The sequence below is a fragment of the Eumetopias jubatus genome, unplaced genomic scaffold (genome assembly GCF_037043125.1).
Source record: "Eumetopias jubatus isolate StellerSeaLion01/CBP00866 unplaced genomic scaffold, mEumJub1_p1.0 scaffold_8, whole genome shotgun sequence".
In the NCBI taxonomy this organism is placed as follows: domain Eukaryota; kingdom Metazoa; phylum Chordata; class Mammalia; order Carnivora; family Otariidae; genus Eumetopias; species Eumetopias jubatus.
In genome coordinates this window covers 133,840,757-133,867,588 of record NW_028274814.1, presented here as the reverse complement: position 1 = coordinate 133,867,588, position 26,832 = coordinate 133,840,757, and the positions used below count along the sequence as shown (strand labels likewise).

At 39.9% G+C, this 26,832-nt stretch overlaps 1 protein-coding gene across 5 annotated transcripts in view; it reads right to left on the bottom strand.

The window, feature by feature from the left end:
- Positions 1 to 26,832, bottom strand: part of TNRC6B (trinucleotide repeat containing adaptor 6B) — a 241,071-nt gene that overhangs the window by 180,413 nt on the left and 33,826 nt on the right. For 3 of the 5 annotated variants that reach the window (XM_028115709.2, XM_028115707.2, XM_028115710.2), the window contains exon 1: positions 680 to 862. The exons of 1 other annotated variant lie outside the window; for it this stretch is intronic. In XM_028115709.2, the coding sequence (XP_027971510.1) occupies positions 680 to 840 (161 nt within the window). In that variant the 5' untranslated portion in view covers positions 841 to 862. Of the gene's footprint in view, positions 1 to 679; positions 864 to 26,832 lie in introns of those variants that run through there. One more of the 5 variants, XM_028115713.2, reaches the window with a different exon arrangement.

Sequence of the window (26,832 nt, the reverse complement as noted above, 5' to 3'; positions counted from 1 at the left end):
AAACTTAATGTGTCTGTCCAAGAAAGCGCATTCCATTCCCCACAGCTGCAGATTCTGAGTTATAGCTTTAGTTCTACATCATGTCTTAGTGTTTGAGGGGGTGCTTCAGGGAATCTTGAAAGCATCTTGCTGCTCTCTTATCTGTCATCACCTCTCCCCTTGCTTATTTTTTAACAGTGTTTGAATAAATAAATCTCAGATGGAATTACACTATGATGAGTATGAGTGATATTTTAATTATTATCCCTATCCTCCTACTATACACACCGTTGTCCCAGCCATTTTCCTTTTTAAAAAGCAAATGTGACCTCTGAGTAGATTGCTGCCAAGATTCAGTCAATAATTACCCATTACCTTTAGGGTAAAATTCAAGATCTCTCTAGCCCCATCATCACTTCATAGCCTTCTCGTGGGGACTGTGCATGGTTTCCTTGCCCAAAATACATGCACTCATGTCTGCTGAGGGCCCTTGGCTTAATTCCCGTCTACTCCTCTTGTAAGATCTGCCTCAGGAATTATCTCCTGAAAGTTTTCTGTACCCTCCTTGGCTGCACTAAGTGTCCCTCCTCTGAGATATACCATATAATATTGGTAGTGTCTGAGGGTCTGCTGTCTACACGCAACAGGGGATTCTTGTCAAGGGCTCCCTGACAACAAGGGCTCTCTGTGTCTTACATACCTAGAATTTGGTATCCAGCAGGAGTTCAATAAACAAGATGAACTGAATCCTGACATGCTCCCGATAACTCGGTACTTCAGTGTGGAGCCTTCCCCACTTAAATGGCACGAGGGAAAGCTGAAGAAGCTGGCTGGAACTTCCCAGATGGGTCTGGCCATCATGAAGGATGTAAGCTATGTGGTTATGTGTGACCCTCAGCACCTTGGAGAAAGATTCAATTCTTTCATTTTTTGTCACCTGCAGATCATCAAGAGAATAACCCTAACTAATTTTCAGTTCTCTATTCTGATTAGTTTCTGCCCAGGCTAAACATGACTTCTCTAGACTTACCAGTGGTCTAAATTCTGTACCAACTTCATAAAGTAGCCCATCATTATATAACTTGTTAATAGATAAGCTTGGAAGGACACAGTGGCCAGCTCAGTCCTTTGCCTGCTTGGCAGGTGGGCTCAGATGCCTGCCTGGGTTCAGTGAGGGGAGAAGGAGTTGAAGCAGAGGAGGGGCAGGCGAAGGAAAGTGGGCAGTTTCAAGCACTCTGGAAACCAGTTTTTACAGAACAGTTTCCCTAGTTTCTCTGCAGGGCTGTGAACCTCTGTTATCAGATGCACTTGTACTCAAGATAAACATAACATTTGATTCTAAAATCAACATTTGGAATTATCTAGTTGAAGTTATCTACAGCACTATTTTCCTTCTAAGGTATGAGTAATGGCAAATTCCTTCAAAACATCATTTTGAAATGTTCTGTAATCCTACTATCTGATCGTATATAACCACAGCAATAACTATTTGAAGCATTCCAGTTTTCTCTGTTCTCTTGCAGAGTAGTAACCAGACTGGGCTTGAGATTCACACGTGGTTGGGAAGGTTTCGTGGGTCTTGGACTAAATCACTACTAGGCCCTGGTAAACTGCAAGGAGACCTCAAGAGCTCCTCGAAGCCCAGTACCTAATCTAACTCATGGGATGTAATCAGACCCACATCTTTCCTAGGGAATAAGGCAAGTTGAAAGAAGGACATTTCCAATAAATTATATTCACTTTACTGCTCTAATATGGCATAGTTTTAATTTTCAAACTTGATTATTCAGCCTGATACTTTTAGGCTTAATTTTAATTCTCATTTTAAAAAATTCAAGTGATACGATAAGGCCCTTGATCACGGTCCCCTCTCCCCCTACCCTCACCCAGGACTCACCACTGTTATCAGTTTAATTTCCAGGCATAATTCTGGGATGCAGACTATTAAGAATACACAGTTCAGGGGCGCCTGTTGGTTGAGTGTCTGACTCTTGGTTTCAGCTCAGGTCATGATCTTGGGGTCGTGGATCGAGCCCTGCATCGGGCTCCAGTTTCAGTAGGGAATCTGCTTGGGATTCTCTCTGTCTCTCTCTCCCCCTCTGCCCCACCCCCTACCTTGCACGCATGCTCTCTCTCTAAAATAACAGAATAAATCTTAAAAAAAAAAAAGAGGGATGCCTGGGTGGCTCAGTTGGTTAAGCACCTGCCTTTGGCTCAGGTCATGATCCCAGGGTCCTGGGATGGAGTCCCGCATCGGGTTCCTTGCTCAGCAGGGAGTCTGCTTCTCCCTCTGCCTGCCACTCCCCCTGCTTGTGCTCTCTCTCTCTCTCTCTCTCTGACAAATAAATAAAATATTTAAAAAAAAAAGAATACACAGCTCATCCTTGAACAACATGGGTTTGAACTGTGTGGGCTCATTTCTATGCAGACTTTTTTACAGGACAGTTCTATAACTGTATTTTTTTCTTATGATTTTCTTAAGAACATTTTCTTTTCCCTAGCTTACTTTATTGTAAGAATGCAGTATGTAATACATATAAAATGCAAAATATGTGTTAATCGACTGCTTATTTATTGGTAAGGCTCCCAGTCAACAATAGACTATTAGTTAAGTTTTTGGGGAATCCAAAGTTATACACAGATTTTCGGCTGCACAGGGGGTCAGGCACCCCTAACCCCTGCGTTGCTCAGGGGTCAAGCATATTGTAAACTTTTAACTGAGTCACAAGTAACACTGAAAGCCCTGACTGCTTACATCACTGGCAACTGGCCTGACTTCAAGCAAGATGTCCAGAAGAGGCACCTTAAGCGAAGCAGCAGATGTGAGGTGGAGCAGAACACCAGCAAGGGAGCCTTTGCAGGAGGTGAGCACAGATGCCAGGAGAATCAGGGCAGACAGGAGGGTACCGCACATCCAGCTCTATAAGCGGGGTGCCCAGCCCAAGTGGGCAAGAAGGAACCTATTTAAGTAATACAAATAATAATATCGAAAGCCCAAGCAACAGAGGTGGAGGTAACTTTGCTACAGGCAGATGGGTATATTTAGCTGCCAATACACAAGAGTTATGATTGTTCCAGGATCTGGAAATGTTACCTGTGCAGTTTCAGGTCACCTCTACTTAAGTTCAACACTTTGGAAGTTCTATAAAATGTTCCAGTCTGCACATTCCAAAAACCATCTCCTTTAATCCTAAAATCTCTTCTAGTTTTTGTGCCCTCCTTCCCCTTTCCTCTTCTAGTCAAGTTTCTTCAAAAAGAAGTTTATATTTGTGGTCACAACGCCCTTACCTCTCATTCACTTACTAATCATTGCAATATGATATCTTTCCCTATCAATCCCATTATCATATACAATGGCTATTATTCATCTGTTTTGTTTTAACCTCTCTTCCACATTTAAAAATCAGAATGACCTGAAAATCTTATCATTTGGGTGCTCCTTTTCTATTTTGCTATCAAGGATACTGTAGATCCAGGGGCACCTGGCTGGCTCAGTCGATGGAGCATATGACTCTTGATCCCAGGGTTGTGAGTTTGAGCTCCACGTTGGATGTAGAGATTACTTAAAAAATAAAAATAAAAAAAGATACTGCAGATCCAGTCACTGAGCCAGAGGCACCTTGTTTTAGTTGCCGGTCTTTTAGCTGTGTCTAGGTCCTCCTATCTCCCTGGGTTTGCAGCCAGCCCAAGGCCTTTGTCAATGCTGTTGATTTTCAGATTCACAAACGAGCAGAATGGTGCTGGGTGAGGAGCTACTGCCTCTGTACATGGGGGACAGGGAGACATGGGTTGCAGTGAGGGAACCAAACTCACTCCTGGCCTCAAGGATTGAGTCTAGTTCTGATCCCCAAACTGTCATGGATCATGTCTAGTCCCTTTACCCCACAGAAGGAGCCAAATTCATTACTTGTGCCACCTTCTTAGACCATTTCTTTGTAGACTCTTACCTGGAGAATCTTTTTCTGCTTGTCCTTTCGTTACTGGTATGTTCCTTGGGAGTCACACCCTTCCCTTTCTCTTTTTACTATACACACACATCCTTATCTTCCCCCATAGATTCAACTACTATCCATGTCTTGATGACTCCCAAATCTGATCGTTCCTACAATCTTCAAAACTTCTATAAACTGCCTAATGTCAATGCACTTCGCCTCACTATTGAAAAGGAGAAGAAAATCAGCACAGCAAGCAGTTCCACAGGTCCCTAAAATGCAACATATCTAAAACCAAATAGTCTTCCCTCAAACTGTGTTCTTCTCCTTCTGCCTCACTTGGGAATACTATTGTCCCACTCAAATAAAAAATCTGGCACCATCATCAGTATCTTCCTCTCACCAAACTCTGTCAGTTCTAATCCCCAAATATTTCAGGATGTACTTTCTTCCCTATTCCTATAGCCACTGCTTTCTTTAGTTCCGGTAGTTTCTCACTAAATTTATTCCATTTTTTTCCATGGTTTTCTTACCCTCAAGACCTTCCTACCCCCACTGCCATCAGAATTGCCTTTATAAAGTACAATCCCACACAGCCTTCGCTCCATCCATCTTCAAGATAAAATCCAATTCTCACTACATGGTGTATAAAGCCCAGTACCTGTTCACTTCTCAACTTCGTCTCACAAAGTCACATTGTTTTCAGTCTTCCTTAAACACCACATGGCTTCATGTTCCAGTGACTTTGTATATGCTATTTCTACTTGGACTGCCTTCCTACTCACAGGGCAAATTTCTTCCCCACCTTCAAGATGCAGGTGTAGGGAAACCTTTTCTATGAAGCCTTTCTTAATGCCACACTCTTGCCACAGGTGGTCTGGATGGGTCCTTCCTCTGAGTTAGTGACTATACTTGGTATATATTTCCACCAGGCTTGTTTATGTTGTACAGACTACTGGAGGCAGCAACTAAATCTTATTTACTGTGTCATCAGCATTTAAACAGCGCTAGTGCAAAGGACAGGCCTCTCAGGGCAGAGTGCTACCTGTCTGGGACCCCCAGACTTCCAGAGAGAAGCTGTGAAGGAAACTTTGGGACTGATAGCAGGTCCCTGGCACAAAGATGTTACATTTATTCATGTACCCTGTAAGTCAAGGATGGTTGCCTAAGAAAAACAAACTCAGTCTGAAGCAGGGATGAAGGAAAGGGTATGTGCTCACTTTCAGCTACTTAACCAGTTTGGTCAACTAATGCCTTCTAGCTTAGTCCAGGATGACCTAAGGGCTTCAGCAAGTACCTTCTGAAGACCAAAACATAAGCGCAAACCACTTGGAGGTGGGGGTGGGGATCACAGGGAATGATGACTGCTGGCTACAGGAACAGCAGAGGCAGCTACTGAAACAGCAGAGTCAACTCGGCCAACTTTACTGCTTACTAAGCGCCCAGCATGATGCTCACGTTTTCAGAGCAAGGGCCCATGGCCAGATTTTACTGCCATTGTTGGTCACATAAGAATTAAACAGATTAACATGTTCAGCTTTTGTACCCAATTTATTAATGACCCATGATCAAAAGCCTTTATTCTTTTTCCATATTGTATATTAATTTTATGTAGGCTTTTTTTAATCAAATAGCTATTTCTATTAAAGTTCACAAAATTATAAATGCATATTGGTTCACCCATAAAACCAGTGAGTTAGGGAAATTTTAATATTTATATTGAAGATGGTAACAGTATGAATAACCATTAACCAATAACCACCATTTATGCTGTGCTCAGCAATGTACATCATGGACACCTCAAAAAACTCTCATTTAACAGATGATCCCTGTCCTCAGAGGTCTTACACTATTGAAAAGGAGAAGAAAATCAGCACAGCAAGCAATTCCACAAGAACTAAAAGCACTAAGCTGGGTGGCACAGAAGTTAGGACAGTGTAGAGAAAACAGTGGGCTAGACAATCAGGACAGCCTTCAGAGAGAAACTAGGATTCCAACAAAATCAAGAGGATTTAAAGCAGTGATTCTCAAATGTTTTATAGTCTCAGGATCTCTTTACAATTCTGAAAAATTATTAAGGACCCCAAAGAGCGTTTGTTTATGTGGGTTATAAATATCAATATGTACCCATACTAAAAATTAAAGTTATGAAAAATTTAAGATACTTATTCATAAGCTTCCCTTTAAAAATATTAATACACTACTACATGTTAACATTTTTAAATTAAAAATAATATTTAGAGGATAAAAAAATTTGAGAAAAGTACCACTGTTTTACATTTTTGCAAATATCTCCAATGTCTGGCTTATGAGACAGCAGCTGTATCCTCGTATCTGCTTTTGCATTCAGTCTTTTGCAGTATCATATGTCACGATGCCTCTGGAAAACACTGTACACCCGTGAGAGAATGAGTTTAAAAGGCATGTACATGTCAGTATTATTAAAATGGCTGTGACTTCATGGACCCCCTGAAAGGGTCTGGATGGGGAGTGGGGAGGATCCATGGAGCACACTTTGAGTAAGTACTAATTGTAAAAGAGAAAGAAAATGGTATAAGGGTATAAGCAGGAAGGAAGCGTGTGGCTCGGGAGCCTTAACTTCCACATACGCAATGCTTACTCCTAACATCTTGGCTACAACCAAGCTCACCTCCTCCACTGTGAACCTCAGAGACAGAATCAGGAGGTCCAGGTGGGGTTCTGCCTGACAGAGGGACAAGGAGCTTCTCCCTCACTATCTGGTGTGTGTGTGTGTGTGTGTGTGTGTGTGTGTGTGTGTGTGTGTGCGCGTGCGCACGCGGGAGAGGCTCTACTTCCCCCGGCAACATTCCCTGGAGGCCACGTCAGGTTTTCCTCTCGAGCGCCCACACTGTGCTCTCCTCCTAGAAGCTGTAAATGGCTCATAAGAAACTGCCTTGCCATGGCTTCCCGAGGCTGTGTTTACTAACTGCAAAATCATCTCACTGCTACAGTCTCAAATTCTTCAGACATTTCTTGATCTGGCTTGTCTTAAAAAGCAAATTTAACATCAGCCACGTAGCCAGTTTTTTCCTTGCCAATAATCATGTGAGTTTGCGATTCTGTTCCTGTGCATCTTGTGCACTGTAAAAACAGTTCCTGGAGCATCATATGTCATGGATCTAGTTGCCATAAACTGAAAACATTTTCTTCATATTTTGTGGCACAAACTAAAAGCATTCTGGATGTGGTTTGCATACAGTCCATCTCTGGCCAAAAAAGTTTTAAATATATGGACAGACAGAGAAAGGGGGGCGGGGGGGTGGCCATTACCACGGTTAAATTGTTTTATCATCAAGGTCAATGTTTGATAGTATATATATGCTTAAGGTAAAATTTTGCTATGATTATGTTCTAAAATGATCCTGCAGTAGGTATAATTGTTCATTTTATATAGCAAGGTTTAAGTTATCTAAAAGTATTTTATAGCTGAGAGAAGCACAGATGAAACAGAAGCTTCTTTTTGATCTCTCAAAAAACAATTATATGAAAACCATGAATCTATATAGTTTTTCAGTCTTTATTACCTTTTTTAGTAAACATATTTCTTAAGGCACTCTTACAGACCAGAATAGATCCTTTTTTAAGTCAAAGTGAAAGTAAAACTTTAAAAGATTTCTGCTTCTGGGAATGGCAAACTGGGTAATTTGGACCAACCATCCTGCTGAGGATAGCCACAAAATCTGAAGAAAATATAAAAAATACATTGAAGGCAGGGGCATTAACAAGTTAATTAAGAATTACCAGTCACAAAAATCAATTCCAGGACAACTCTATAACTCAATATGAAAAATAAATAATAAAGCTTTTAGAAGATAATATGGGATAATGTTTTCATGACCTAAGGGTAGGGAAGGATTTCTTAAGCAGCTCACAAAAAAGTACCTATTATTAAAAAACAGATGAATTTGACATGAAAACTGAGAATTTCTGTTCATCAAAAGACAGCCTCAAGAAAATGAAAAAGCAGGCTAGATAAAACCAACAAAGGGCTCATATTCGAAATAACAAAGAATTCTAACAAGGAGAAAAAAAATCAAGATAACTCAATAGGAAAATGGGTAGAAGACCAGATGAAGCACATCACCAAACAAGCAAAACCAAAAACTACATTATCTAAATGGCCAACAAAACATATGAAAAGGTGTCTAGCCTCATTAGGAAGTAAGAGAAAGACAAAATAAAACCATAATGAAAAATACAAAGGAAAATCATAATGATATACCATTATATACCAGAATGGCTAAAAATTTACTTATTTATTATTTTTTTAAAGATTTTATTTTTAAGTAATCTTTACACCCAAGATGGGGCTCAAAGTCACAACCCTGAGTTCAAGAGCCACCCGGCTCCACCGACTGAGCCAGCCAGGCACCCCATGAATGGCTAAAAGTTTGTAAGTCTGATAATAACAAGTGTTACCAAGGATATGGAACAATAGGAACTCCCTTAGACTGATTGTGTGAATGTAAATTGTTATATCCACTTTGGAATACAATTCACCATTATTCTTCTCTATGATCCAGCAATTCTACTCCCAGGTATATATACCCAGAATTCATGCGTATGTGCACCCAAAAGACACTTACAAAAATCTTCAGATCAGCACTATTCATAATAGCCCTCCACTGGGAACAACCCAAGTATCCTCAGTAGTAGAATGGATAAATACCTTCTAGCACATTCATACAATGGAATACCATACAGCAAGGAAAATGAAGGAACAACAGCCACACACAACAACATGGATGAATCGTGCAAACATAATGACCAGATACAAAAGAACATATGGCATGTGACTCTGTGTTCAAAATAAGCCCAAACTATAATGTTTAGAGGTACACAGGTTGTAAAAGGAAAAAGAAAGGAAAGGAATCAGGAGAGCAGTTACCTACAGGTGAGAAGGGAGGACTGTGATTGGCAAGGGTCACTATGATAGGGCTATTGCATCCCTGTAATGTCCTACTTCTTGACCTCAGAATGAATTATTATTTAAAAACAAATAATTCACTAGGTTTTACATTTGTATTCTATGCACTTTTCTGGCTGTGTGATTTATTTCACAGAATATAAGAATGAATGCAAACAGAACTAATTCAAAGGGGAAAGTGGTATCTTTTGTATAAATTTAAAAATTAGATCATAGAACCCAAGTTCCTTAGAAGGCATCCCGGCCCATCACTACCAAGCCCTGTCTTCCTAGTCTCATCTCTTGCCATCCACCTTTTGTTTACAAGTAGTCTGCCGCACTCACTCTCAACCAGGTGCAACCTTTACATTTACTCATGATATTTCTCTGTCCAGAAAACCATGTTGACATACCCCCAATCACCCTTCTGCCAGACTAAGTACAAACTGTCAGTCAAGATACAGCTTGGGTATCATCACCTGTGAGAAACCTTTTTAGGAGACCCAGACTCTACAGACACACTGTCTGGTTCAAATTCTAGATGTGCCATTTACTAGTTCTGTGTCCTTGGTCAAGTTACCAAACTTTAGTTTTATAGTTTCCACATCTGTAAAATAGGATAAAAATATCATCTGCCTCACTGGGTAGCTTGAGGATAAACAAGTAAATAAATGCAAAGTAAGACAGAATAAGCACAAAGTACTTGATACTATTATTACCTAATATTAACTAGGTATTAGCTACTATGATTATTATCAATACACTCTGATAACCTGCCTATACCCTGAAGCCCCTCCACATTAGATACTCTTCCTTTGGGCTCCCATGGCTCAGTATTAGTTTATTTTCCTCTATACAGCCCCTTATTCCTTGAGACCAGACTAAATCTTTTACTCCTCAATCCCTAACATCTAGCACAGTGCCTGGCATGTAGTAGATACTCAGTGAGTATCTGTGGAATGAATAAGCCACCAAGACTCCAAACAGGTACCTATATCACATATAAAAGGAGTCCTTTGGTGCTGAAAGATGCCCTACCCTTGTGTATGCCACAACCTGGAAGCATAGTCTTGACAGATTCCTACAGCAATTACCTCAGAATATGGGTGTAGACTCCCTTTGGCAGCAATAAATGAGGGACAAGTAATAATACTTGTCCTATCTACCTCTTGTGAGTCTCAAATGATAACTATGAAAATGTATTTTTTTAAGTGTGACGCTCTATTATATGAGGTTTTATTGCCTTAATAAAACAACAGGATTATTGTTGAGTTGCAAGTCTGGAAAGGGCTTTAGGGAGTAACAAGGAATTAATATAATGTAAAAATGCAATCTCATATGGTCTGAGATAAGATCTTTATTTTAAAAATAAACATTAAATATTTATTTTTAATAATAATTTGCATATATTGCAGTAATAATTAAAACATTTTGCAAAAAAATTCCCCAATTTTCTCAATTGGTTATTAACGATTTAGGTAATATCAAAACAAACGTTTGCCTATGTGAATGTTCACAGCAGCATTATTCATAATAACCAAAAAGTGGAAACAACCCAAATGTCCATCAGCTGGAAAATGGATCCATCCACCCAGTGGAAAACTACTCAGCAGCAAAAAAGGAACAAGCTACTAACACAAACTACAGTGGGGTGAACCTCGAAAACATGATGCTCAGTGAGAGAAGCCACTCACAAAAGATCTCATGTTGTGTGATTCCACGTACATGAAATGTCCAGAAAAGGCAAATCTACAGGGACAGAGAGTAAATTTACTGGTTGCCTGGGGCTGGGAGTGGGAATGACAGACAGCAAATAGGTATGAAAGGTCTCTTTGCGCTGACAGAAATGTTCTAAAATGATGTTGTGGTGATGATTACACAACGGTGTAAATTTACTAAAAATGTTTAAATTGTACACCTAAAATAGGTGAATTTGATGGTGTGTAAATTATATCTCAATAAAGGTGTTTTTTAAAAACAGAAATGTTCGGTGCCTGGGTGACTCAGTCGTTAAGTGTCTGCCTTCGGCTCAGGTCATGATCCCAGGGTCCTGGGATCAAGTCCCACATCGGGCTCCCTGCTCGGCAGGGGGCCTGCTTCTCCATCTCCCACTGCCCCTGCTTGTGTTCCCTCTCTCACTGTGTCTATCTCTGTCAAATAAATAAATAAAATCTTTAAAAAAATTAAAAAATAATAACAGAAATGTTCGGCACTCTTGCATCTAGCTATAATTCTCACATCTTTAAAATATCACCCCCACGTGGGACCAAAGAACACAAGCATACAGCATAACGGAAAGTTAGCTTTTAAAAACAAAAAAACTTTTAAATGTCACGTACTAAATATCTCAAAAAAACCAAACTGCCACCTCCTTACTTATTTTCCAATCCAGCAGCAACAAAACAATGATCTTGATAAATAGGCTTTCACATCGTTTGTTTATATCACCCCACCTGTACAAACACACATTCTGGCCTCATCTGCATTTATAATTGTAAACAGGAATATTTGGCACAATGCCCCTCACTCCTTATAGCCAAATGGCAAACATAAGAAAAAGGTAAATACAGAAAGCATAGTGTATAGTGAGATAAAAAAAATAATAACGTTATACATACGATAAACAGGATTTCTAAATAGAGTTTAAATTAACCCGCAGAAATCAGCAGTTCTTTATACAAATGTACTTCAGATTAAATTCTACAAGAAGTCCTAAAATCCTATCCAAATTATTTTGCTGAACTGGAATTGCTAAATTGGATATTGCTTAAAGTAGGTCACTGGCTCGGGCTTGAAAGTATTTGGTAATGCAGAGAGCTATTTGCAACGTCATTTGTCATAATGAGATTTGACTTAGACAAAGCAGGAGAAACCACACTGGTTGGGTGTCAATTGTCAATTGTCTTTTATTCAGATAAATCTCATTTTAGATTTATCTCACTGCAGATTCTTGAACAGGGAAATAACAAGATGAAAGAAGTGTTTTTGAAAGAGTAAAACTGGTGGCAGTGTTTAGAAAGTGCCTCTTTTGCTTCCTGCTCCTTTGTCCCTCATATGTGCTCAGTCTCCAAAGACCATTAACCTTTCTTTTGGAATGTCTTTCAGGTTTATTCCTTTCTCTCCACTTCTACTCACCACTACAATCCTAATTGGTGTCAGGAAGCGGTAAAGGACAAGAAAACTAGGAAAAGCAGTCAAACTAGAGACTGTTAGAATATCTAAGATGGAAGTGAAGGGGACCTGGTGTTGAGCAGTGGTGCTTAAAGTGTGGTCCCCAGACCAGTAGCATCAGCATCACCTGGGAACTAGATGCAAATGTCAATTCTCAGGTTTTACCCAGATGTATCAAATCAGAAACTCTGGGGGCAGAAACAGCAACCTGTTTTTAATGAGCTCTCCGGTGATTCTGATGTAGGCTGAAGTTTGATTTTTAGTGGTATAGAAAGAGCAAAAGAGGAAGAAATGGACCAAGATGAGAGAATTTCAGAACCTGCTGAGAACTTCTACCACAATGTCCCTCCAATCTCCAACCCAACCTATCCAAAAAGAACTGTTCTCCAAACTGCTCTTTCAAGTGCTATTCACTTCTGCTATCACAACCCTCTACACTGCTTACATTCAATCTCCCTTCTACCAGTCCTCATCCAATATATTAATCTGGTTGATTCCACAGTTGGGGCTCTAGGAGGAAATGCACCACATGGGAAATTATGATAAAAAAGGGGGGGTGGACCTTGAAATTGGTGGAGTAAAGATGAAGGGTGCTCAGCCCCTCATGGTTAAGTGTCTGTCTTCAGCTCAGGTCATGATCCTGGGGTCCTGGGATCCTGGGATTGAGCCCCAGTCAGGCTCCCTGCTCAGTGGGGAGTCTGCTTTCCCTCTCCCTCTCCCTCTCCCTCTGGCCCTGCACCTGCTCGTGTTCTCTCTTGTGTGCAAACTCTCTGTCTCTGTCTCTCTCTCAAATAAATAAAATTAAAAAAAGAAGAAGAGATGAATTATTATTCAATAAATGGTTTTGGAGAAACTGACTAGTTGTTGTGGGAATGGAGAGTGGAAAGCCATATTCCTCACTTTGTGCATCTTACTCCATGCACCAAAATAAAATTCCAGGTAAATCAAACACTTTAATTAAAAATCCAAAAGGAATATGAAAGTAGTAGATGAAATAATCATAAAAATATTTTTATCATCTTCAATAGGAGAAGGTCTTCCTAAAAGCATGATAATTTCACCCAGAAGGCTTAAAAGAAATTTATAATAAATTTTACTACATAAACATCTGAAAACTTTTCTAGGACTAAAAAAAGATCATAAAATAAAAAGACATACTAATAAAACATTTGTAATGCACAACAGGTAAAAAGGTCTCTCATATTCTTTTTTTTTTTAAGATTGTATTTATTTATTTGATAGAGAGAGACACAGTGAGAGGGAACACTAGGCAGGGGGAGTGGGAGAGGGAGAAGCACGCTTCCCGAGGAGCAGGGAGCCCGATGCGGGGCTCGATGTGAGGCTCGATCCCAGGACCCTGGGATCATGACCTGAGCCAAAGGCAGACGTTTAACGACTGAGCCATCCAGGCGCCCCTCTCTCATATTCTGAAGAAAAAAAATGAACACAGGGCGCCTGGCTGGCTCAGTCAGTGGAGCATACAACTCTTGATCTCGGGGTCATGAGTTCAAGCCCCGTGATGAGTATAAAGATTCCTTAAATTAATAAAACTTTAAGAAAAAAAAGAACAAACCTAATTAGATAATTGCACAAAGGAAAACACAATTCACAAAAGAAAAAATACAAAGGATATAAAAAACATAAATCTAATACTTTTTTTAAAAAGTTGGGGGTTTTGTTTTTTGTTTTTGTTTTTTTTACTTAGCAAACTGGCAAAGATTAAGAAGATTGACAAGGCCAGGTGTGGGGACAGCAGCACTATCACATATTGATGGTAGTATATAAACTGCCTTTCTACAGCACAAAATGACATCTACCAAAATGTAAAAAATATGCATCTTTCATACAGCAATTCCACTTCTAAGAATGAATTCTACCAAAAATACTTACAAGTATACAAATATATTTGTATAAAGATGCTCATTGCTCCTTCTGCTGTACTATTTGCAATCTTGAACTGTAATCCTGAACCACCTTAATGTCTTAATGTCAACCACTTGGAGACTGGTAATAGAAATAAAAGAATATTCTGCAGCCATTACAAAGAAGGAGGCAATGTAACATGGAAGATGTTCACAACATCTTGTTAGATTAAATGAAGAGCCATCAGGGCGCCTGGGTGGCTCAGTTGGTTAATCGACTGCCTTCGGCTCAGGTCATGATCCTGGAGTCCCAGGATCGAGTCCCGCATCAGGCTCCCTGCTCAGCAGGGAGTCTGCTTCTCCCTCTGACCCTCCCCCCTCTCATGTGCTTGCTCTCTCTCTCACTGTCTCTCAAATAAATAAATAAAATCTTTAAAAAAAAAAAAAGAGTCTGTTTAAAAAAAAAAATGAAGAGCCATCATAAAACATATGTATAGTTTAATTCCTTATTGGTAAATATATATATATATATAGCTATAATATATAACATATACAATATAAATTTATATATTTGGGGAGATCAAAAGTTATACATGGATATCTGACTGCATGGAGGATTGGTGCCCCTAACCCTTGTGTTGTTCAAGGGCCAACTATATACATATAACACAAATATGTTATACATTACATATACTATAGGTATACATGTAATGTATACAGTATATAATATAATATATACATTATAAACCAGCATGAAAGTATAGGGGGGAAAGTCTGGCAAGATATACAACAACCTTTAAAAACAGGCACTTTGAGGAGTGAGATGGGGGACTTTTCCATTTTCTACTTCATAAACTTCATAAACATGAATTGCTCTTATAATAAAAAGTAAATCTGATGTCAAAGACTCCCAGCCCATAGAGAATATAGTCCAAACTCCTCAGTCAGATGTCAGGATGGTCCAGTTATGTCACGCGACACCCTTACCCATCACCAGGGTAAACTCCCCTAATGGGGCAGGTTAGGCAGGGTGTCTGTTCTCCCTCCTTCATTGTATCCCTGATGAAGTCTGGTGCCACAACTGATAACCTCTCCTACCATTATCAAAGATTTTATTGTGATAGGTACACTGGAATGGCATTCTAATTTGTTCCTTTTAGAACAATGTTGACAGGGCACCTGCATGGCTCAGTTGGTGAAGCGACTGCCTTCGGCTCAGGTCACGATCCTGGAGTCCCGGGATCGAGTCCCGCATCGGGCTCCCTGCTCAGCGGGGAGTCTGCTTCTCTCTCTGACCCTCCCCCCTCTCATGTACTCTCTCTATCTCATTCTCTCTAATAAATAAAATATTTTTAAAAAAGGACAATGTTGACAGAGCTGCTCAAATAAATTAATAGAGTCCTTCAACTGCTTTTGTAGGAAAGTAAGTTCACATGCTAATGTATGGGCTGATCAATACAACCCCACCACTGAAAACCAAAATGTAACATGTTTTTTGGCTAATAAATATTAAGAAATATGTTTGGGGTTTTTTATTTAAGATTTTTATTTATTTCTTTATTTGAGAGAGAGAGAGAGACAGAGATAATGACAAAGATAGCAAGAGAGCACGAGCAAGGAGGAGAGGGAGAAGCAGGCTTCCCGTGGAGCAGGGAGCCCGATGCAGGGCTGGATCCCAGGACCCTGGGATCATGACCTGAGCCGAAGGCAGACGCTTAATGACTGAGCCACGCAGGCGCCCCAATGTTCAGTTTTCATAACCATCTGTTGGCATATATCCCCCATCCTGTGTAACACATGGATATGATAGTTATAATTGTTCTGGAGCAGAATATTGAGACAAGATTTCTTAGAAGACACAAGAGGGAAAGTCAGTTTGTGATCTCTTTGGCTGGGGTGCAATGTGGATGGACCACTGAGTACTCAGACAACACCCTGATCCAGTCCCACTGTTCATCTTGCAAGCCCAACTCACTCCATTGTCAAGGTGTGGTGATGTCACACGACCTATACGCCAGCGCAAGTTTGACTCAGGGTTTGTTAACAGAAAAATCATGTCTTTGCAGGAAATCTGGATGCTTCTCAAAAATACAACGCTATGGTTGAGTAACAGAGCCTCTTCTCGGCTCATCCATAGCAACAAGGGTTTCCTAGACTTCCTAGCTGGGTAATATCAGCTTTATTCTAACCCACACCTTCTGGCTGACAACTGTCCTTGCAGACCTTCTGCGAAAGAACTGACCATTTCAGTAGTACCCTGTGTCTAAAGATCTGGAATCTGAAGTCTTATAAAGTTTAGGGCCATGATCAGGGTACTTAGTGGTTGACTATTTATTATGGATACCAACATGTTCAATACAACAGACAGTACTTTCTGAAGTCAGTATGGTAGTCATGTTTGTGTTTCTAAGACAATCAGCTTGATAAAATACAAATACTTGGGGTATTTGTTTTTTACTGTAACAGCCCTGGACTACTTACTTCTCAATATTATGTTGTGTAAGAGAAAATAAATCTCTGTTTGGTTCAAGAAAACTTGGATTTTCCATTACATGCAGTCTAATTTATCCCTAATTGATAAAAGTAGCGACAGGAGGAAGAATTATGAGGCTACTGCAGTAATCCAAAGAACAACAATTTTATTCTAATACCGAAGTATAGTCTCCCTTTTCTTTGTGATAATATAATTGTAAATAATTCCAGGGTGTATGATATCATTAAATGACAGCACTCTAGCTAGCAGCTCAAGAGTGATTTGAGATTATCTAACCAAATCAAAATGTCTGGGAAGAGTGGCGATGCTTATACTGCACTGACACACATTGCAGTGTTATCAGCACTAAGACCAACTAAAACAGATGAACTCCAAGATCACATGAAATTAGCAATAATCTCCTCTCAACTACATGGAAGTGGTAATTAAAATCCAGAGTGGAAAAGAAAATTGAAAACATTTCAAAAACACCTGCAGAAGAATGCTTCTATTCCAGCTGCATGTTAAACCTCCTTTATCAGATATGTTTTACACTCAACATCTGGCCTTTCCAACCAATTCAATGTTAAAGAATACTTCTTGTTTAAGTAACCACCATGGGGGAAATTTTAATCCTTCTCAAGGACAGTTCAGTTGTAGTTCACATTCACTTCTAAGAAATGAAAGTAAAATATGTTGTTCTGTCCTCTGTAATTCTTATAAATTAGTACACAGATCTAGAAACCAGATCAATTTGTATTGGAAAAGGAAGGCATATGCTTGATGTAGCACTAGCTAATGACAATCAATAAGCTTTTGTTTTTTAAACAAAAAGTTTTTTAAAGTATCATTATGAACTCTTAACCTTTTCAGTTAATGTTTTTATTGGTATTCTAATTGTCTCATCATTGGCCAAAGGGAGTCTCTTCACGTGTGTGTGCTCTTGCATCCTTTTGATGTGACCCTTGTCATGGTCTTTGATGACTACATTGCTATATGGTATAACAAGAAATTCTACGTTTAACTTGTATAATTCCTGCTGCAGGCCTGGAACAGCTATCCAAGGAATCCTGCTTTCTTTTAGTGAGAATTGGTATTTCAAGATCAAAATTCAGGCATTAGGGTTACATACTGCTAACTGGGTTGATTGTTTCTAGGCCTTTTCAGTGTAACATGTTAGGCAGTTTTTTAAAGATATAATCTATCAAGAGTTCACACTAAAACTTCCAATTCGAAATCCTGTTAATCAAGAGAATAAGACAAGCCACAGAATAAGAAAAAATATTTATAAAAGATTTATCTGATAAAGGACTATTATCCAAATATACGAAGAACTCTTAAAGCTCAACAATAAGAAAATGAAAATCTCAGTTAAAAAATGAACAAAAGGGGACACCTGGGCGGCTCAGTCCCGTTGAGCTCTTGAGATCAAGCCCTGCACTGGGCTCTCCAGGTATAGAGTCTGCTTGGGATTCTCTCTCTCCCTCTGCCTCTGCCCTCCACCCCCTACTCTCTCTATCTCCAACAATAAATAAAATCTTAAAAAAAAAAAAAAAAAGGTGGGGGCACCTGGGTGGCTCAGTCAGTTAGGCCTTCAGCCTGGGTCATGATTTCAGGGTCTTGGGATCAAGCCCCAGGTCAGGATCCCTGCTCAGCAGGGAGTCTGCTTCTTCCTCTCCCTCTGCCCCTCCCCCAGCTCTCTCTCTCTCAAAAAAAAAGAACAAAAGACTTGAATGAGACACCTCACCAAAGAAGACATACAGATGGCAAGTAAGTATATGAAAAGATGCTCAACCCTCTATGTCATTAGGGAATCAAAAATTAAACAATAAAATACCACTAGTCACCTATTAGAATGGCCAAAAACAAAACACTGACAATATCAAATGCTGGAGAGGATGCGGAGCAACAGGAATGCTCATTCATGGCTGGAAGGAATGTAATATGGAATATCTTCCACTTGGGAAGATGGCTTGTGGTTTCTTACAAAACTAAACAGAGTCTTATAATCCAGCAATCACACTCCTTGATATTTACCCAAAGGAACTGTATATCCACAAAAAAACCTGCACACTGATACTTACAGCTGCTTTATTCATAACTGCCTAAACTTGGAAGTAACCAAGATGTCCTTCAGCAGGTGAATGGATAAATGAACTGTGATATGGCCAGACAATGGAATATTATTCAGTGCTAAAAATAAATGAGCTATCAAGCCATGAAAAGACATGAAGGAAACCTAAAGGTATATTACTAGGTCAAATAAGCCAATCTAAAAAAATCTATGTACTATATATGATTCCAACTATATGACATCTGCAAAAGGCAAAACTAGAAGGTAGTACAAAGATTAGAGGTTGTCAGGGGCTCTTGAAGAGGGAAGGACGAGTAGGGGGAACACAGAGGAATTTTAGGGCAATGAAACTGTTCTCTACACTACAGTGGTGAATACACATCATTATACATTTGTCAAAACACACAGATTGTACAACACCAAGAGGGAATCCTAATGTAAACTATGGACTTTGTATGATAATGAAATGTCAATGTAGGATCATCAATTAGGACAAATGAACCACTCTGATGCAGGATGCTGGTGCAGCTGGGGAGGGCTGGGCAGGAGGTATATGGGAACACTGTACTTTCTGCTTAATTTTACTGTGAACCTAAAACTGTTCTAAAAAAAATAGTCTTTAAAAAATCAAGTTAACAGGGTTTTAATTAACCTCTTTTATTTTATATCTGTAACTCCTTTCACCCCTGTTGAGATTCTGGGTATCAACAACACAGGAAATGATAAAATGTCACACAATTACTCATACGTATCATCTGACAATACACACATAGCAATCTCAGACTAAAGAATAATGATACTGACACCATCACCAATAATATATGGGTTTTGTTGTTGCTGTCATTTTTTGCGGTTCTTTTTTTTTATCCTTACAGTAGATACCACTAAGGATATAAAACTCAAATTACTGAGTTTTAAATTTTAGGTTCTTTGTTTCTTGTTATTTTCAATTTTTAAAGATTACTTTTTAAAAAAAATTAACTTTGCCTTGTAATCATTTAAATCATTGCATGAAGTCAAATCTACAAATAAGCTATATTCGAAGCAGTTCTAGTTCCTATCTCTGTCCCCTCTACCCTATTTCCCTTCCATCATCTCTCATAATCTCTTTTTAAGCTTTTGTGACTAATTCTTCTATTTAAAAATTATAGACTGCAAATACTGACATCAAAATATGCTAGAAACCCTTGCATTCAAAGTAATGGAGGAAAGGAGCAGAAAGACCACTGGTTTGTAGTTAGAAGATGCAGTGTCCAGTTACCATCTCACTACTTATTAGTGGACCTTGGGGAATTATCTAATTTTTCAGTTTCATATCCTTTTCTATATTATGAGGAAAGCAATAAATATCTACCTTATATAGTTGCTACGAGGATCAGGTAAGATATCAAAATCTTTTAAAGGTACAATTATATATGAGTACATTCTTGGAGTAATGTCTTCTGAAGATTAGCCAAAAATAATTCTGTTTATAATAAAAATCTCTTTTACTCTTAAGTACAAAATAAGCAGGTATAATGTATTCCTTTATTAAGAAAGAAACTTCAAGAAGTAGTGGGGAGAGAAGCTGAAGTCAAAAAGTTCCCGGGAGGTTAAGCTTTCCCCAGGAGAAGGACCAAGGTGTCCTGGGAAGTAGCATGTGGAAATCTGGTCCTTGGAGTCTAGGGCACCAACAGTTAAGTGGCCATACCTCTGAATCTCTAAGGGAAATTGAAGTCGATGGTGCCCTGTAAGACCCAGCCCTGCCGGCATCTGTAGCTTTTCTCCCATCCCCCTGCCTTCCTCTTCTGTCTCTGGTAAACCAGCTTTTCTCAGTTCCTCCAAGGCTTCAAGCTCTTTCCTCCCTCGACACCTTCACACATATTAGTCCCTTTGCCAGAATGATCTTGCTCCAAATAATCATCTGGTCAACTCCTACTTTTCCTTCCCATCTTTGCTTAAATGTTACTTTCTCAGAGAGGCCTTCCCTCACCTCCCAGATTAAATCAAATCCCCTACCTAATCATTTACTCTTAACAGCTACCCGTATTTTTCCTAAAAGGCGTTTATCAGGGTTTGGCATTACATATGCAGTAATATAACTGTTTGATTGTCTTTTTCCCCAGTAGATAAAAAGTTCTGTGGAGGTCAGCATATGTTTTGCTTATTTCTCTACCTCCAGTTCCTAGTACCATGTCTAGTATAGAGCAGGTGCTCCATAAATATTTGAGTGAATGAAAAACTTATGCATCATATATAAAACTATTGAACTAGATCTTGAATACTGGAAAGTGGGAAGGATCAAGTTGTTAAACACGGGAAAAAATCTACATTCCAGAGTCTTCTTATAAGGGGCCATTATTCCATTCCCTCTAACTTGATTTATAATTTAAATACACAAACATTCTAATTGTATAATGTATTTCCCTCTCTATATGTAATAAAGTGAGTTTTAGTGATCAAAATGTCCAGAAACAAGGCTTCCTTATGCCTGTCACAAAAGCTACGATTTTTCATATATGATGTAGCATAAGCTGAGGGTATTATGATGAAGGAAAAATTTTCAAAATAAAATAATACCGTCTCCTGGGGCACCTGGGTGGCTCAATCGTTAGCCGATTGAGGTTTTATTTATTTATTTGAGAGAGCCTTTGGCTCGGGTCATGATCCCAGGGTCCCTGGGATCAAGCCCCACATTGGGCTCCCTGCTCCAAGGGGAGCCTGCTTTTCCCCCTCCCACTACCCCTGCTTGTGTTCCCTCTCTCGCTGTCTCTCTCTCTGTCAAATAAATAAATATATTAGATTTTTATTTATTTATTTGACAGAGAGAGAGAGACAGACACAGAGAGAGCACAAGCAGCGGGAGCAGCAGACGGAGAGGGAGAAGCAAGCTCTCCGCTGAGCAGGGAGCCTGATGCGGGGCTCGATCCCAGGACCCTGGGATCATGACCTGAGCCGAAGGCAGACGCTGAACGACTGAGCCACCCAGGCGCCCCATAAATAAATCTTTAATAAAAAAATGAATAAATAAAAATAAAAATCTTAAAAAAAAAATACAGCCTCCTAAAAATCCAAGAAGAAGACCCATAGTGGAATCTAGAAAGAAAAGAGACTTAAGAAATATATCAACCAAATGCTATAATGATAATCTTTAGACACTACCTGGTTTTTATGTAGCCAGAAATATGAAAAGCTTATTAGTATTTCTCTTCAGCGGACATAATGAATTAAGTATGGCAGACAGAGGACACACAATTTAAAAGGGAAGTTAAAACGTCATTTAATTTTTTTTCTGCCTAAAGCCTTCATTTTCAGGGTGCCTGGGTGGCTCAGTCAGTTAAGCGTCTGCCTTTGGCTCAGGTCAAGATCCGGGGGTCCTGGGATCGAGCCCTACATCGGGCTCTCTACTCACGGGGAGTACCATCTCCCTCTGTTCCTCTCTGCCCTGCTTGTGCTTTCTCTCTCAAATAAATAAATAAAACCTTTAAAAAATAAAGCCTTCATTTTCTTTCTTTTTTTTTTTTAAGATTTTATTTATTTGACAGAGAGAGACACAGCGAGAGAGGGAGCATAAGCAGGGGGAGTGGGAGAGGGAGAAGCAGGCTTCCCGCGGAGCAGGGAGCCCAATGCGGGGCTCAGTCCCAGGACTCTGGGATCATGATCTGAGTCGAAGGCAGACGCTTAACGACTGAGCCACCCAGGCGTCCCAAAGCCTTCATTTTCCTATTTCCTTGCAAACAAATGAACAAAAACACTGTTTCTTGTTTTCATACATTAAGAAAAAGAATAAAATTGGGCGCCTGGGTGGCTCAGTTGGTTAGGCGACTGCCTTCGGCTCAGGTCATGATCCTGGAGTCCCGGGATCGAGTCCCACATTGGGCTCCCTGCTCGGCAGGGAGTCTGCTTCTCCCTCTGACCCTCTTCCCTCTCGTGCTCTCTATCTTTCATTCTCTCTCAAATAAATAATAAATAAAATCTTTAGAAAAAAAAAGAAAAGAAAAAGAATAAAATTTCTATCTATTAGAACACCTTTTTTGAACTCCATATAGATTCTGATTAGCAACTACTAGAAAGTCTGCTGCATATGACCAAGCACCCAAAATTCACATACAGCTTTTCCCAATGAAAGGAACCAGAGCTCCTGGAAGAAACAGCTGCTGCAGGACTGGGACAGAAAATGTACAAGGTTAAGTCTAGACATCTTGCCCTATCAAAAAGCAAGGATGGTATAAAAAATCTTCAGAAGTCAACTTGAAGAGGCTCCTCCCACTAGTCAAGAACAGGACAATAGGAAGCATCAATTTAAAAAAATCACCGCAATGGACTCACATCTATTAAAAATCTTAAAAACGCTTAAGTCCATAATGATATGTGTTTTTAAAAATACCACTGTTCTCCTTTGGACCATCGATGCTAGGAATCATGTTATTATTATCAAAACTGGTAAGAAAAGGGAAAGAATCAAGCATTTAACCTGCCTTTCCTCAATGAAGTGTACCTCAGATTAACCACAGAATTGATATGGGAAAGTTTCTCCAGCTAATTAAGAGAGAAATGACAAAATTAGAATGCCACCATTTTGCAACGTAAATTAACATAGCTAGGCATTGCTCTTCAATACCTGTGAACACCACAGTAATATGAGACAACTGCTCTTACATGCCTCCTGACAGAAGTAAACACCACTTCCTACGAAGTATTCTTGCCAAACAAAAAGAACCTGAACTAGATCAAGCCTCTAGATTCAACTACCAGTTTACACGAAATACAAGATAAAAGAACATGTTGAACATACCATGGGGATGAAATTAGCAAAATCTAGAAGGTGAGAAACTATACGACAGATGGCCAAGTGTGTTTTTTAAGATAACTTAAGAAAAAGAAGAGAGGGGACCCTACAGATAAAAAGAGACTTGGGAAACATACTAACCAAACAGTAAGTTGGTACTTGTTTGGACCCTGATACAAACAAATCAACTTTATAAAATCAGGGGAAATTTGAATATTGATTTTTTGGTGTGATATTAAAGAATTATTAAGTTTTTAGATGTGATAACTATATTATGTTTTTTTAAGAATCCTTATCTTTTATTTATTTTTTATTTTTTATTTTTTTAAAATGTTTTATTTATTTTATTGATGAGAGTCAGAGAGAGAGAGAGAGAGGCAGAGGCAGAGGGAGAAGGAGGCTCCCCGTCTAGCAGGGAGCCCGATGCGGGGCTCGATCCCAGGACCCCGGGATCATGACCTGAGCCGAAGGCAGACGCTTAACCATCTGAGCCACCCAGGCGCCCCAAGAATCCTTATCTTTTAGAGATACACACCAGAATATTTATGAATGAAGTACATGTGAGAGGCTGCAGTCATCTAAAGGTCTGTCTAGGGCTGAAGAATCTCCTTCCACAGGGCTCCCTCCCATGGTGGGTGTTAGCTGGAGGCCTCAGTTCCTCTCCACATGAACCTTCCACAGCTACTTCAATATCCTCACAGTACAAAAGGCTGCCTTCTCACAGTGAGTGGCCTAAGAGAGCAAGGCAAAAGCTGCAACCCAGCACCGGAAATTATGTACCATCGTTGCCTCAACAGCCCATTGGTTACACAGGTCAACCTATTCCACATGAGAGAGGATGGCACAAAGGCATGAATAGGAGGAGGTGAGGATCCTCAGGGCCATCTTAGAGGCTGCCTACCACATCATGGCACTTAAGCTCCTGACTGTGACTTTCAAAACCCTTCATTATCTGGCTCCTACTGCACTCCAGCCTCATTTCATTTTCTTCTTTCTTGGTCCAATAAGCTTTGCTTCACAGGCCTCCTTTCTGTTTCTCAAAGGTGAGGGGTTTGTCTGTATCAGCTGCTCCCTCAGCCTGGATTATTTCCTCCACTCACCATCTTACCATTCAGATCTAACCATAATATCACCACCTCAGAGAGGCCTATCCTGGCCACCCAGTCTGAAGGAGCTGTCTATCCCTTTTCTGTCTCAGAACCCAATTTTAATTCTTTGTACAATACTTATCACTATCTGATATTTTAGCACATCTGGCTCAGTGTTAAACTCTCCAGCACAATGAGTCATCACACTCAACATAACTTCAACATCCAAATGGGTGACCTAGCCAACCACTCTGGCCTCTTTGTTCAGTACACTGCTCAGCTCCAAGGACTTTCTTCACTTTGCCTCAACCACACACTCCCACTGTCAAACCAAACTCAAGCCCTCTTTCATCTCCTCCAAACTCAATCCACAGTTTGATCCTTCTAGTTCACTTGCTTGAGTGCCCCATGAAAACAACTTTTCATTTGCCATGAGACCTTCAATCCCACCCCATCTTCCCTCTCCAGATTCCACTTTTCTTTTTATCTAGCTTAGATTTCATACTTAAAGTTATAATCACTTCCTTGCTAAAACCCTCAACTTTCTTCCAAGGTCTCTTTCTTTCAAACTCCACAATTCCAGAACTCAAGAAACTGCCCCCTCTGTACCAAAAATACTGATGAAAAAGCATTCAACTAGGCAGATTACTTTCCCCATAAATGAAAGGTCACTAAATGGGCACTCAGTTTTAACTAGTAATCCCACTAGATTTCACTGGTAAACTGGCTTTCTAATTCTTCCCCTCCTCAAGAAGGCTCTCTCTTACTCATTTTTCCCTCCTCTACAAACCTTCATGCCCCTTTTAGCTAGTGTCCTTGATTCTTCATTAAAAACTACAAAACCCTAAACTAAACCTAGAAATCTGTCATCTTTTCATGAGCAGCACAAACCTACCTGAATCTGCACCCGTTCGTTCTCCCTTCTTTCCCTTGTTTCAAAGGAAGTGACTGACCGTCTCCTCTTGAAGAACAATCCCTCCACTTAGGCGCCAATCCCATCCCTTCTTCCCTGTTTATAAACTCCAATCTTATAATTATCCCCTCTTTTTCCTCCATCAACCATTACACACTTTTTCCTCAATCATTCCCATCTGTGTATATATAAGCTCTAGTATGACCTCTCTTAAGAAACAAACAAAAATTCTCCTTTGACCCCTAGATCCCCCTTTGGGTATTACTCCATTTCTCTACTCCCTTCACAGCCAAATTTTGTTAAAGTGATTTTTTAAAAAATGCTATCTGCACTTTCTTACCTCCCGTGCATGCTCTATTCAATCCATTCCAATATAATTCTGCCCCATCGCCGCAACACCCATTCTGCCAATCCAACGAGTTTACGCCCTCAGCCCACTGGGCCTCCCAGCATTGTTCCCTCCCTCTTTGGAATAATCTCTTGATTTCATTCAACCAGTGATTACTGAACCCTAGCCCCGGCCAGGTACTGTTTTAGGCACAGGCTGCGGATACAGGGCTTCTGTGACCCCTCGCTTTGCCGGTTTCCTTTCTATGTTTTTCACTCCTCTTACCTCTCATGTTCATCCTCCGCTGACCTAGTCTCTAAATGTTAAGTAATTCAGAACTTAATACCAACCAAGCCTCCTTTTCTTTACTCTCTCCTTAAATGATATCATCCATTTCCATGGTTTTAATTATTATCCTTATAGTGAAAACATCCAAGTTTTTATCTGTAGCCTGGAACTGTCCTTGGAACTCTGGTTCTCCTGCGTTCAATGACTTAACTGACATTTCCACTTGGACGCCTCAAAGCATCTCAAACTTAATGTAATCGAATTTTAACTCTTGACTTTCCTTTCAAAACATTCTTGCCGTAGTAAATCTCAGAAAATAACACAAGATACAGCTCTCAAGCCATTAATCTGGATTCCTCTCTCACTCTCCTCTATCCCTTCTAATCCACCAGCAAGCTCTGGAGCCTGTCTCAAAAATATATCTCAAATGTGTTCGTTTTTCTCCACTTTCCTTGCTATTATTATCTCTCACCTAAACTACTGCAATAGCTTTCCAACTGGCCTCTCTGCTCCCATCTTTGTCTCCCTCTGATCCTTCTGATATGCACCTTTAAAAAAACAGAAAATGAAATCAGCCTATTCCCTGCCTGTAAGTCTTCAACAGCACTGTGCTGTAAGAGGAATAAAATCTGGACTCCTTCTCTTGGTCTTCAAGATCGTGAAGTGATACGGTCTCTGCTTATCTGTCCTCCAACGTCTCTCTGCAATCTTCCTCACTCGAATACAGCCCCACTGACCTTTCAGTGTCTTGACTATGCTAAAACTCGCTCTCCTGTGGCATGCTCCATGCTACTCCCTCCTTTGAAAACACCCTCCACTCTGGCTGGCTCCTTCTCCATCTCGTCTCAGCTTAAATGTCAACTCCCCAGACCATCCATGATGGTCCTTCCTGAAACGCAGCCTTTATTCATTTTCTTCACAGCACATAACATTTTATAATTACTTATTCATTTAATTAAAAACGTACTTTGAAAATGTACAAACATAAACAAAAGTAGGGCAAACAGTAATGAGCCCACAGATTCTAGT